The sequence below is a fragment of the Zerene cesonia genome, chromosome 10, assembly GCF_012273895.1.
Source record: "Zerene cesonia ecotype Mississippi chromosome 10, Zerene_cesonia_1.1, whole genome shotgun sequence".
NCBI lineage: Eukaryota > Metazoa > Arthropoda > Insecta > Lepidoptera > Pieridae > Zerene > Zerene cesonia.
In genome coordinates, this window is record NC_052111.1 from 1,721,736 (window position 1) to 1,736,758 (window position 15,023).

The 15,023-nt window shown below is 34.5% G+C and overlaps 2 protein-coding genes across 4 annotated transcripts in view; one reads left to right on the forward strand and one right to left on the reverse strand.

Annotated features, from left to right (window-relative positions):
• LOC119829468 (cytosolic carboxypeptidase 1-like) overlaps positions 1-15,023 on the reverse strand; it is a 55,124-nt gene that overhangs the window by 6,056 nt on the left and 34,045 nt on the right. The window lies entirely within an intron of this gene.
• LOC119829469 overlaps positions 14,588-15,023 on the forward strand; it is a 16,313-nt gene continuing 15,877 nt past the window's right edge. Inside the window, exon 1 of the mRNA XM_038351989.1 lies at positions 14,588-14,763. Coding sequence (XP_038207917.1) covers positions 14,703-14,763 — 61 coding nt within the window. The 5' untranslated portion in view covers positions 14,588-14,702. The remainder of the gene's footprint in view (positions 14,764-15,023) is intronic.

The window sequence follows — 15,023 nt, forward strand, 5'->3', positions numbered from 1 at the left end:
TCCGACTTCGCCCGAGGTTCATATATAGCCAATAGCACTGAGGGATCAGTTCACACAGAGAGAAAACAAGAAACATGTAATTTCTCTTACAATCTGTTAATTTTTATTCCTTCATTTTAATTGGTTCCCATTATGGGAATATAATTTTGAAAAGATCCATTTATGAATAAACAACAGTGAAATTTACCGATTTAAGTATGTGTGTACCAACAAGCTTTTATATACATATTATAGTCGCCCATTATTTATACTATATTAGTTCCGCATTATTTCATTATATTCTCAACACGTCAGCGTGAAAAGCGTCGTCAATATAAAATGATAATTGAATTAATAATTTATAAAGGCTTCATACATATAGGGCCAGCTTTAGTGATTTATTTAGAGGACGGGCACATTTTGAATTTTTAAATACGTTCAATTAAAATCATGTCAAAATATAAAAACACTTCATAGAAAATATTTAATAAGCAACTACGTTTTGAACATTACATATATTAATACCTTTTAAATTAAAGAACTATCTGCACTCTATTAAAACTACCTTGTCATACACAATAATCAGTTAATGGGATTCAATTAAAAATAATTATACCAATGAATGACCGCAGAAAGGTACCCAAAACAATTACTTTAAACGTTTTATTAAGCAACAATTTGCTAAGAGAAAATAAAACAACAGGATTGAAATTGAGCACGAGATAACCGCACGTTCAACTATGCGTATGAATCAGACTGCAACTCCATAAATAAACTACAAAGACAAATCTATATATAAATCAGAAAGAATTTGCCTGCGGGTTCAAATTATTTTATTTTTTTAGCAGCGTCCAAGCTTTTGTACGCAGGTAGTGGAAAACAGAGATTGATTAAACTAATATTACTGTGAATCGAGGAAGTCATTTCAGTTCTATTAGAAAAGAATAAGTTGCTCAATTGTGTCATTATATACAGCTAGGTTAGGACTGTGCGTCTACAATCTACGACAATTCACTATACATTGCCCGTTATTACAAGGTAATTCACAAGGAACGCGTATCAGGGAGTATCTAGCCAGTTTGAAGGTAATCTAGGAACTAACGGTTATTAGCAATTAGAGATGTTGCTTTTCTTTGGAATAACCAGATCCACAATAATACTTCGCAATCTTTTAAAAACGTCTATCATTTCTCCATTGAACTGTTTTTATTATATAAATATCTTAATGGCTAATAATTTTAAGCAATATATTGTTTGTATTAAAAATATATTTTTAACTCATTACTAATAATAATAATCAATGTGTATATTATTCTATTAGGTACCTTTTCGTACAGAATAGTTACACTCAATAGAACATGGGTTGTGGTTAATATTACAATCAATAAGCTCGGTCTGCTTCAACGTACGAGTATATCATTTTATAATCTATCGTAATTATATTTATAATATGATCTTGATATCTTGATCATATCTATCCCAACGAAGACACGTTGAATTAATCGCGATAAAACTTGATCTTGTCATGAATACTTCAAGCGATTCTCAGTTAATGCATTGTTTAAATACTTATGTGGTTAAAAGTTGCGAATAACATCGCGAGAGTTCTATTAACAGTACCACAGCGTGCATCCCTTTGTATCGGTTTTTTAAGATGCTGAGACAGTTGGACGTTCATCCAATTAGGAATGTTTCAGCGCAGAGACATCATTAGCGAACGACGGCGAGCGCGTAGGAGAACCTGAGTTCTCATGCAGCGACCTTCGCGTTTAAACCGGTTGCGCATCTTTACTCTAATCAGGGAAAAAATAAGCGCATGCCACATGTGCGAACGAAAGCGAACAAGCGAGAAACTGCGCCCTGTCCACCGTGTTTTATGGAGAAGTGTTGCGGTACCGGAGCAGCCCAGGGCTGCTATCTACGGCGGAACTTACCGAGCATTACCTTAAGCTCTTTCATAGGAACTGCTAGTCAATAAAGTATTCTTGACGTAGGTTTCATATTAACATAAAATTTTACTTTCATCACAAATTTTCTACAAAAGTTTTAAGCATATGGTGGACGCAGACGCAAGCGGTGGCTGACATGGCTTTAATCGAAGCAATTGGCAATAACGTAGTATGTAGTAGCCCTTTGATGAGTGTACTGACGACCGCGGCTGGTTCAAGGGTTCGCCTGCCTATCTATTTATAGAGCACGCGGCGCAGCGATGCTATCGGACCTCAACCATGCCTCGGCCCGCACGATGCCTACCCGCCCTCTATGCTCCCTTCTGCAAAGCCTGCCCAATAAAATAGACCAAAGTGAAACTGCTATATTATTTTCGCTCCAGCTATTTATATCACGTGTCCATTGTTTATATCTCAAAGGGAATTAATAGCCGTCGGCCACGTCTACTCCGCCGCTCGAGATTCTCGTTAAGTTGTTTAAATTGTACACCAATAAATAGAGACGTTTTACGCATGCTAATTAATTACATTGCGAGAATTATAATATTTTCGTTGCGATAGATATCAATAATGCTGACGGTTAGATAAGTGGGAGGCGGTGGCATAGCGAGCTCATACGTATTCTGAGCGCGGAAGCTGTTTCCTGCTAAGGAGGGTGCACTCAACTACGGGTAGTCGATGTGTTATGCCCGCTTCTATGCGTTATGTTCTAGCTGGCGGAATTGAACATGTCGAGGGACTTGCGTTCGAGACTCAGCGGTTAGGGCTCCTTATGGTTGCACTACGACGTCCAGATTCGCTAGCGTCTAAACTTTGTATTCGAGGCCGATACCGGACACGGGCCGAGTTATTTACGATAGTCGCGAGACAATCGGCCGGTCGCAATGCTTATCCGGTGCCACCGACGTGGTGCCAATAACATGACGTGGCCACCTTTATTAAACACTATCCGTTGAAATTAACACACGTTTCTATGCTTAACAATTGCTGAATCATGTGTTAGCTATCTCTGTTATTATTATATTATACACAATCATATTTCAATAGGAACATTTAAAGCATTATTTCATTTACCATGTTATTAATAACAACAGTATTTAATAAACAAATTAGTGCGGAATGAATGTGCAGATGGCATTCAATGAAACTGTAATATAATTTAATATCAGCAGGGAAAAATTGAAGATGAAGCTAACGGTGACACGTCCACTAATTGATTTTATTTGCCGGGTGTTGGCGGAAGCGCGACGATTCGCTACGGATCGGTTCAACGACACGGCTCTCCTCAACAAACTGTCCTCACCCGAGGAATGCAGTCCGTGTGTTATAAGGAAAATTACTTAATACTAATATAACGATGCGCGATAGTCATCTTAATTTGACTCGCGTCACCACCTCCTCGGATTAGTTGCTGTTGCGAGCTGATCCTAAAGCACATGTGTCAAATCAATAAATGTCAAATGACATCACGATTTACGCTGCATAATATATAATTTTAAATATCAAGTAGGTACCTATTCAGGATCTATATGGCAATTTTAGAAAATGTTTCAAATCTATCTATATAATATATACTACTTACCAAAAAAAAATAACAGCAGTTGTATATAAACAGGCGATAAAAATATACTCAAACATATTTTTAAGGACTTTGAAAAGTCCTAAGCGTAATTTTTAAGATTCTTTAATGGGTAAGCGTAATTTTTAAGATTCTTTAATGAAAAATGGAATTATTGTTTATAATTACATAGCTTTAGATAGCTGCAACCGACGCACAATTCGATTAAAATAAATTCAATTACGGCGAAGGTTTCGTGTAACTATAAATGATAATACAACTAGCATTGAGAATTAAAAGGTCCGCCCGCTGCCCGATGACGTGATAAACGAACTTCGTGAGGGTAATTTGTAAAACTTTCGTATCATCCTTTAGCGTTGGATACCTTCGCTAGAATTATAGCCTTAAGAGCAATTAGAGCAATTATAAACGTGGAGATAATGGCGAGAATGAGTCATATGACCAGAGGTCGACAGGATGGGCAGGTAATAGCCCTTCGGCGGGTGCCATAGGGCAGGCCACAGAGCATTATTTACATAATCGCGAGCACCGGGCGTCCTTGGCGTACCTCATGGCTCTTTATACGGCACACTGCATTGTATCTACTGGGATAACTTTTAACACATCTTGTATGTAATGCCTTGAGGAAAATATTCAAAAAGATTAAACTCATTATTTGAGTACTCTCTCTTCGTTTATGGCTATACAATGTTTCAGTTTTAACGAGACAGAAAACACAATCAAGCTCAGGAAACATAACAGGTGTGAAATTCATATCAATAAAAAATTAAATTATGCTTCTGTAACATTAATTTCCAAAGTTGGTTGTTAAAAATTATACATCAATATTAAAATACAGTTAACAATCATTTATTTGGTTTGAATGGTTTTATGAACAAAAAATATGATATAAATTAAGGATAATCACAATAAGCGAATAATAGGTTCTCAAAGTAGAGATTATATAAAATTATTGCAATTCAAAAAACAGTTGCTAACATAACTCATCAATCTTTATACTAAAACTGAAAAGAAATCTGAACTTCGCGGATTTCTCACCGTAGTAGCACTGGTGGTAAATAAGCCAAAATTATATCATATTGCAAAGCTGATTAAAACACACTCGTGGCAATAGTAAGAAACCTCTATTATCAAAACAATGTTAAATTTTAGTTAGATCGTTTTCTGTTTACAAAGTGACTAATTTGTGGTGTATTTACTACATAATATACTGTTGGGTGGAAAAGATTATATTCTCCATATTTTAAATAAGATGTAATACTAGCACTCCTAATAGCCTCTTAATTGTCCAGCTAGAGTCGTGCGCGGCAGCGGCTGCATTTGCGCACATCGCACGACGCTTTCTTATGAGTCCTGTATTCGCTGCCATCGTAATTCATTAGTTGACTTCGCATTATTTATGGTTGCTCGGTTTTGTCCTGGAATATTCTCACTACGCTGTTAATGCATATACCAATGGAGAATAATAGGGACGTTTGAATAGATGGAACATCTCTGGTCAAGGTTCAGTCGTCACTATTTTGATGGTTCTTTTTCCAGAGGTTATCGCTATCTTCATTACACATAAACGTTTAGTACAATGTGCATAAATGCATATACATCTTGCGTAAAGGATTTAACAGAATGATTTATGTCTTCAAGACGGACAGGAGGTATATATACGAAGATTTTCTTGACGCGATATAGAAGTGCGTTTGAATTCCTAAGATTATCGTAAAACAAGGCTTCCAGGAAGGACGCGGGATTTTAATAGCTGGGCGTCGATGGGCGTCCATCCTTGAAATATTATAACTCAAGCTGAGTGACGTACGAGACATGTCTTAAGTTTTAATAGTCTCCTACGTGCTCTCTGAAACACCGTGTTGAAGAAATTAGAAGTGCTAGCTTTTATGACATATAATTTTAGTTAACATTGGCATTCTGTGATAATATAATATAAATCTTCGTCAGGATTGCTAAATATTTAGGCATTGAAAAAATATTTAGTCAATGAAACATAGATATATAAATTATAGAAACAATTATGAATCTTAAGTACCTATACATTTTTAAAGAAATCATCAGTTAAGCTTCTTTAATTTTTGCAATTTGTAACAGAAATTACAAACGCCATTATCACAGCCATCATCATTTTGTATGAAATTGTACGTATAAACTATTCTGAAGTCCATAACATTTAAACTACATCACTTTAAGTGTCGATTACTACTGTTTACGAGGAGGTCGTAGTTGCTAACGCTTCTTACGGTTGCTTTTTGCTGGCAGATATTAGCATTCTCTTTATAAGACCTGCATTGCATCACAAATTGAAATAGATAATTGCGAGTACAGCCGAAGGGCAATAAACTTGCTACAGAATAAAGCGGTAGGCGTTGACGCGGAACACGGCAAGCAATCCCAGTACAATCCGGAAGCAGTGATAATTTTCACAATAAAATTGAGTCTTGTACTGCAATAGAAGCATTCTTAGTATCCTCAATAGAAAAAGTCTAGCTCTGCGATTTCCCAGGCTTCGCATTAAATCTATTCTTTCAATTCACTAAGTTAAGCCGATGAACCACGGCAAAAGGTAAAATATTCGCATATTATTATTCATTTTTTTACCTTTTTGTTAGATATAAACAATGGTGGAAGAGACCCTTTTTTATGGCGCACAAGTAAATTATGTTAAAATATAAAAAAAAAGTACCGGGTACCTTGCATTTGACATTTGTCATAGATATTCTACTAATCAAGTCAAAATTAATCCGCCATTTTGTGGCAGCGGCCATCTTTGACCGATTTTTAACGAACTTACTACGATCACTTCAGACAAATTGATATATAAAACAAAAAAGAAAATCAAAATAGGCTTATCCGTATTGGAGCCTTTAGTGCACACTCAGACACACACACAGACATACACGCCTTACATTTATCAAACAACTTTAAATACTCATTTTTGCGTCAGAATTTATAAAGAGAATCTGACTTTTTAAACAATATCAATAATAATTAATAAATACCTGTACCAGCTTGCATTTATTGTTGGATTGGATGCTGATAAATTAAATAAAGTTTCATCCTACTGTAGGGGCATGGCCTAAGTGTAATGTAAAAAAAAAATCTCCAATCATTCATGCACATAAAACTTCAAAAATAGTTCATTTGATGGCAGCCTCTGACGGATATTCTTGCTTTTTTATTATTTTAAGGTAGTTGAATATATTGTAGCCACATCAACAACTATCGAGAACCAAATAGGTAGGTTCGCAGGGAAATGATATGGAAACTAATACTGCATTACATAATGAGAGACTTCGCGAAAGATTATCTTTACAATAAATTTTTAATATATATTTATTTCATTTGTTATTTAGTACGTATAAGTACGTTAATTATTTCGCGTTACATTTAATTTTTAAGCCGATGGTCTTATAATTATTTTCAATTAATTATTTGTAATCGTCGTGGGTTATTTGAAATCGTATACGATATCAAAACGAAGAAGTTTGAACTGTATTCGCAAGAATATCTTCGAATTTATTAATAAGCAATAAATGTGTTTTATAATGTTTATTTATCACCCCAATATGACACGAAAAACCACAAAAGGTGCAGCATAAAAAGCTATTTATTGTACTTCCTGCGATTGGACATCAATAAAAGTGCACGCGGGATCTCAATCACGACGTTGGGTAAACACTGGAGGCGAGTTTGTGTCAATATTGTCGGAGTCAACAAAGATAACAAAGAACTTTGGAGCTTGATGCTAAACACGGCGCTCAAACAAAACACTTACAGCTAGGGACATCAGGGTACTGGCAATTTTGTTATTAATCGTTGGATACAGCGACCAACTGAATATCAATTCAGTTTAGACGATCAACGGTGGTTCCAATTATATAGACAATCTTATTATGTTTACATGCCACTGAAATTAGACGTTATCATGTTATGCTGTTTATTACAGCACGTCTTAAAATGCGATTATTCCTTATTATTCAAATTGGCCATTTGCACATGTATGTATATCGTGCACCATCGACTAGGATTAAAAAAATAAATAGTCAATTTTCAAGGCAATTATTTAAATAGCCGTTTTTTAAAAGTTGGCAACCCTAGCGAAAAAACATAGGGAATATTTTTTCAATAATCGCCTATTCGGCTTCATCGAAAAACATTCCTTAAATTTGAAGGTTTAACGATGCTAATATAATAACTATCGGTTCGTGAGAAAGCATTGATCGCGCGCGGCGATTGGCCATTGAGTTTGAATTTATGATATTTCAAAATCACGTTCGTAACCTTGAATCTGTGGGAAGTTAAGTCTCAATTCAGACTGTAGGATTATGGTTCATCACGTCTTTGTACAATAACGCCATTCGCATTAATTAAACCACACGAATATCTGAATAAGTTACTAATGGTTGCGCTTTTTCCAAATATGCTATTTAGATTGCAATTCTAAAAGTTTTATATGGTTCTACTGCATGTATTATATTACATATTTAGTCCAATTGAAGCGCGCGAAATTATCTCGACTAACCTACGTAGGTATATGACTTGGTTGATTGCTCATCTTATCCTTTATACGCCACTTTGAATACCAGGAATGTTGAATTGTACCACTAGCTGTGGACACTTTTACGCCAACTTAGCTATTTTTAATGGCGAATCTCCGAGCCAACGGTCGCCGTAAACAGCGGCAACGACCCCACTTATTACTTTCAAAACAAACCAGCGCAATAATGCAAATTAAATTCCATTATACAAGATGACTTTTATCTCAAAGAAACGAATCGTCTTCTAGTATAATAAAATTAAACAAAACATGTAAAGACATAACAGACTTGAATTCAATTTCGCAATGACCTGGTGGCTGGATGCAATACCGGATTGAGCTTTGAAAATTATAGGTCGATTTGGGGGCGGTACGACTCCCCCTACAGTTCTAAGTGGCCTGACACCTCGCTCTGACGTACCTTGATCCCAGGCCAATTATAACGGGATCCGATCTTACCTTCGGCTCTATGTTGCGGTACTACTAGGAGTAATTGCTTAAACACATAATCACTGATGTCACGAGAACGCGAAGCGAATCAATATCCTGGCGCCTTATCCGCAACCATCAACGCTAATGGCTGGTTCCCGCTGCCTTCTAAGTATTGAATTATGATAAGTATATTTGCTTACGCTAAAGTTTCAGTTCAAACAGGCAATAACAAGTTCCTTATTTTTCCTGGCAGCGTGATGACAACATTATTTACGTTAATAAATTGTAATAATATCATGAATGCCATGAATAATATAATTTATGACCATGAAGTTTGTAATTTCGTAATAAAATCTAGATATAGGCCAGACTAGATGTATGGGTACTTTTGCTGCTTGGCTAATGAAGTGTTAATTTAATAAATATGTATATCATGTCAAAAAATTTAAATATAAATAAAATACCTGGGTCTTCTTTCACTGATTTTATTATAATTAATCTTAAGAAATAAGCCTATACACGTTCTTAGTTAAAAATTTACAGTGTTGCATCAAAATAAAATAAAAACGAACACACATGCGCATACATTTATTATTAGTACCTTCGTAAATAAAATTATTTAAAATATATGCTTCGTTTATGTAGGCTGCCATTCTATATTTTAATACAGCGATATTTGTGCACATAACAGTTGACAGTTAAAGAATTGCCATAAGCATAAACAAGTTGATGAGACGCGAAATACAAAACCGCTGAACATGCAAACGGCCGACCTTAAAGTTAATAGACTGGACGTCACGATCTAGCACCGTATAACATTAGTCTGTAAAGCGATCTGTTTTCATAGAACTCCGAAGCAATATGATTGTCGCAATTTTTCGAATTTCATAATATAAGACATTCAACATATTATTATGATTTATTTAGATATTTTAGAGGCAAAGTTTTATCATTCAAAAACATGCTTTGTACTCGTAAAAACAAAATTAAATGACATGTGATACAAGTAAGTGAAAACTACTATCGTAGTAATCGTTTCTTTCTACTGTTTATTTATTTGTTATGTGTAGCGGCAATTAAATACATAAACGGTAAAGAACTATTACACACAATACATACTAATTGGTTAACATGATATTTTATTATTTAATTACACGGTTATAAAGATATTTATTACAATAATTCTGGGATACTAAAGGAATAAATCGATGAAAAAAGGTTTCTATTTGTTTGCGTCATTATGATTAATAAAAACAACTTCATTCCAAAAATAGGTCCTTACTTGGTTTTGGTAGCTATCCGTCGTCTAACTTTAAATCAAGCTCGCTTAACGAGAAAAATCTAACTTTAAATAAAGCTCGCTTAATGAGAAAATGGGCGTAAAGGTGTCGGTGTAATCAAAATATAATGTATGTTTATTAGCTCGTAAAGGTAAAATTTTTATTTGATTTAGTCCACGGACAAGGAACGGGGTGCAGGCGTGAGACGACTCGACGAATTTTATCACAAAAACCGCAGGAGCAAACGACGCTCGCAGTAATTTGAAATGTTACTTAAAAGGAAATGCGGATTGCTGCCTTAGCCTCGTACACAATTAAAGAATGCGATCCTGTTTTCTTGCCACTTTCATACGCTACGCTTCTTAGAATTAAATTTTATTCAAGAAAACAAAATCTATTTGGATAATGTCCACAATACGATTCATATCTTAGCATTCGTTTTTATTTAACAACTCCAAAAGACAAATTTTCACGTCTTAATATACTCAATAGTAAAGAAGTGTAATGGAGGACCCCCCAAGGCCTGTTATATTGTTATTGCTTGATAAATTTATAGCGGAGCATTAACAATGTGTTAGTTATAGGATATACTAGCTTTTCATAAAGAAATATTTATCGTAGATTATTAATGATTTAGAGTAATCAGATGAAATGATGTGTTTGTGTAACTAAATAAAATAAAGCAAAATAAGGCAGTTCTAAATAACGAATTTATTGCACAATCACAAGATGTTTAAAAAAGAAAGTGAATTGAACATTGCTATAACATCGTGTTATATATTATGTTTGCTTTCGCCAATTTAAAAAGACTAAGAAGGCTATGAATCACGTTACGACAAGAATAGCTTTTTAATGGTATACCGCTCTTTAATCCTGGAGAGTCAAAGCCTTTTTTATCTGTCAATCAAGGCGTCGATTTATTTTTTGCATATTCTAAGAAAAATTTGGTTCAACAATTTTCGAGAAGTTTCTTAATGCGAATATAATTTTTCAATTAGGGAAGCAAATTCTATGGTTCGTAAGATAATTAATTTAACATCATATTTTCTTTTGAGTCAAAATTTGTTTTAGATTGTTTTGAGATATGTGAGATAAGGCAAAATAACTGTATTTAATTGAATATATTTGACTCAAGAAAAAGAAACGCATTACTTAAATCAAAAAAATAATGTATGAAGTATTCCACAATCTATGCATTTTTTTATTGTAGCTATACTTTACTGAGGAAATATGACAATGGTAGGTTTGGGCATTGTCACAGAATTTTTTTCAGGTCCATATATGCTATCCTTCATAAAAATGTCATTTTATCGACATAAAAAATAGGAAGTTTCACAATAGATACATAACTCGTGAATCCTAAAGCACCAGTTTTTGTTATTAAGTGGAATTTTTAGTACATTCTAAATATATATTGCCGTTTTAAATTTAATACCGTCGTCAGTCGTATCGAATTTATGGTATGATTAGAAAAATGAAGCACTATTTTACTATGATTCAAACAGATGTCGAGGCGTCCGATCAATTAAATACACAGACCCAACCGCATCTGCGTTGATAAAAACTCCTTTGTATCTCTGAATTGCATTTTTTCCTCTCTTTGTAGCTATTAAAGTAATATCGTGTCTTTTTGCGAAATAAAACTGTGAATTTTATTTTATCGGCCCGTATCTCAGTCATACGTAACTCATCCAATGTAAAACAATACGATAGGCATCGGCTGAATGCGATTAAAAAGATTTAAAAAGATTCCTGCGGGCATTAAAGCAATCCAGCTCGCGTGGTTCATTTTAAGTGCAGTATCTTGTTGAATGCTTCAATGGTATATTGAATATTATTTGGAGTACGTGTGGCGTTATAGATGTGGTTATAGCTGGCGGGCGATTGCATTGTGTAAGATGCAGGGGCGCTTGTCTGCGCCGGAGCGCGTCGCAGGCAAACAGCATCCCACCAATTAACGTGGCTTTCAAAGCTTAAAGTGGCGATGCAGGGGCCACAGCGGCGGCGGCTTTCAAGTGAATCGTATGGTCCAGTTTGTTTTATTTCATGGGAGATCTAACATTCAGACGAGATACGTGTTTGTGTGTCACATTGCTCTCAAATTGGCGTAAATCTAAATGTTTTGTTAAAACCACACAAATAACGGCAACTAACCGAATTTCGTTATTAAATTTTATACATATCTATATTGTTATACGTTTATCCCGTGGACGGTGGAGTTCGTGCACAATTACTGTATTTTGAAATAGTGATATAGTAATATATAATAGTGAATAGAGTGCAGAAGGCTCAAATCTTTTTAAATAATTGCGTAATTTTTTAATTAATTGAATGATATAAATACATTTTATATTCATTAAATTAAAAAAAAAACACCACACACACTACTTTGTTTAATACACAAACGCATTTAATGATGCTCTTTTGTTTATTTTATGTATGAACAAATTTCGGCTACTGGGCGACATCTAGCAATAAACATCTCAACACCTTCAACTTTGTTTATTGTAGAAAAGCATTGGGACCACCTTTTAAAAATTTTTTTTTAATTTTCGAAAAAAGAAAATTTTCCGTTCATAAGTATTGATGAAATAATTAAATAGACATATAATAATATATTCTAATACTAGCTGTCCGTCCGCGGCGTCACCCGCTTAATCAAATGTAAACCCCCATAGTTGCCGTTACGGTGAGATTTTCAGGATTTATAAAAAAATAAATTTAAAATTTAAAAAACCCCCGACTTAAGAACTTAATTTCCCTTTAAAAATTAAAAAAATAATAAAAGAAACTTAATCTTAAAGTACCTATGTATTTATAATTCTAAAAAAATACGTCGCGTTGGGGGACTGCTCCTAAACTAACAATTTAAATACAAATAGGCTAATTAAGCAACAAAGATGAACGTTAAAACAAAATTAACAAAATACTTCAAAAACTTTCATAAAATTACCACATTCTACGTATAATTAATATATACTTATGTATGATGTATATTTCGAAGGTTCGTTGTGAGCAAAAGAAACGAAAAGGAGCTAACTGTTGTAAAATTGTTAAATTCATTTGCGTTGAGCAAGGTTATAAATTTTGATAAGGTAATTATGCAATCGCGCAAGCGGGTGTAGGTACTTTTGCGACTATATACTTTATGAGGGATGAACGGTCTGCGAAAATTATTAAAAGAAGTAATGCATTAGGTACATAAATAGTGTACGTATATTGTATGCGCTTTTATTTAGCATTATCAAGGTACAGAATCAACACACAAAGGATGTTTTTTCATAATGTTTAAAACATAGCGACCGTGTGAGGCAGGGCTACCATTTAAAACATCCTTAATAGTACAGTATTCTCTCATTATTTCTAAACAAAGATTTAAGCGTGGTTCCACACACAGGATTCGTGACCGACAATAATGATAAAACATAAGTACAACTGCCGCGGGCGTCAGTTTTGTACAAATGGTATTTATTTATGCTAATGTATAGTATTTGTGAAAACCTCTCACTTAGTAATTGTGTTTACTCAAATTTCTCAAAGTAAGCAATTTTAAGTTTTGTCATCAAATTGGTTTTGTAGCCGATACGAGTGTTATTTGGGGGTAATTTATGCTGCCTGCTTTATGCTGCTTTGGAAATATGTATTTGGTAATATAAAGCTGATGAAAATCCAGTTGACGATAGTTTGTTGGGTAAGTCATTTTGACTTAATTATATAAGACTTAAAATTTACTATTTATCATTTTCTGTCTATTACGTTATATTAAATGTTTAGTGAATGATTTATTTTAATGACTGCATAAACATTATATTTTATACAGTTTGTTATAAAAATCAGCATACGAGAAAGCTATGTAATATTTCCAGCCGATAAGATATTATAATGTTTTACTACGCATGTAAAGGAAGCCCTAACATGTTAGATCTACGCTATCGTGATAAGTTTTAATCTTATTTTATTGATACGAATAAAGTCTGTTGGCGTTTGCATACAACTACAAACCAAATCGTACACGTATGAAATGTTACTTCATGCGATATGTTTAATGTTTTGATCTAGTCGGAATGTTCAATATCTTTAAAAACATTAAAGTTTAACTCGAGCACTTTAATCGCTAAATTATATTTTTCTAAAAATCTACTTTGTTTATCTATTACATGTTTTTTAACACGCTTTTATACTTAGATGTCTTATTTATTACGTCGTTAAAACGACAAAACACGCTATTAGCGGTGCAAACATTTTGATAAGGTGCTTAAAATATATTCATCTAAAAAGCTTTATTCTACGTTGCATTACTTCATGCCAATTAGTGAAGGTTTAAAATACTTCTGAAGGTATTTTTGTTAAATTCACGACTGCTCGCTTGCATGGTTAATCAATAAATTGGTACGCATGTTGTAATTGCACCAAAGATACGAGTCCGATGCGAACAGTTGATATAACAAAGGTACACACTCTTGAAGAATTGCCATACATCGTGATCAGAGAAAAAACTACGACAGTCCTTTCGACAAGCGAAGAATTCGCCTGGACCGCAACAAGAACAAATTGAGCGCAAACGCAAACTATTGTGCGGTACGATTTGCAGAGATAACTCCTGTATGATCGCGAGCGCCGAGCGTCGGATCGACGCCGGACGTCCGCGCTGTGTACCACGCTTCCACAGCGAGCACTGAACTTGGCGCATCACCATTACCGTCTTACGTTACGGCATTAACGATGGATCAAGTAGTAGGTGGTCGATGTATGTGGAGTTAGAGGCGTTTGTCGCGTGTTTTTCTTCCCCATTGTTCGAGGAGTGGTACGCGCGGGACGCTTCGCTGTTATAAGGGGGGGTCCCGACCTGCGCGCGTTCAGTGTACCCGAGTGTCCCGTGTTGCGTGTGCGCTCTATCGAGTGGTATTCCACACTATTTCGACAATCCCGAAAAACTCAACATGCAGATCGTTCTTGCAACATGTTTTCTGCTCTTCGCAGCTACCATTGGCCCTGCTGCAGGTACGTCAAAGTTTTCATAAAATTTTTGTACCTACGATCTAATATTTTAATACTGAATACTCATCTCAATTGAAGTAATGTGTTCTATTTAAGACTACCTTGATTCATAAACTCTAATTTTAAACGTCTCTTGTGAGAAACACGAGTATTCAGTGTGAGAATAAATCATCCAGTATATTGTGTACAATAAATAGATTCAGTATTTAATATAAAATACATTAAATATTATCTATTTCAAATTATTTATTAAAATATATAAT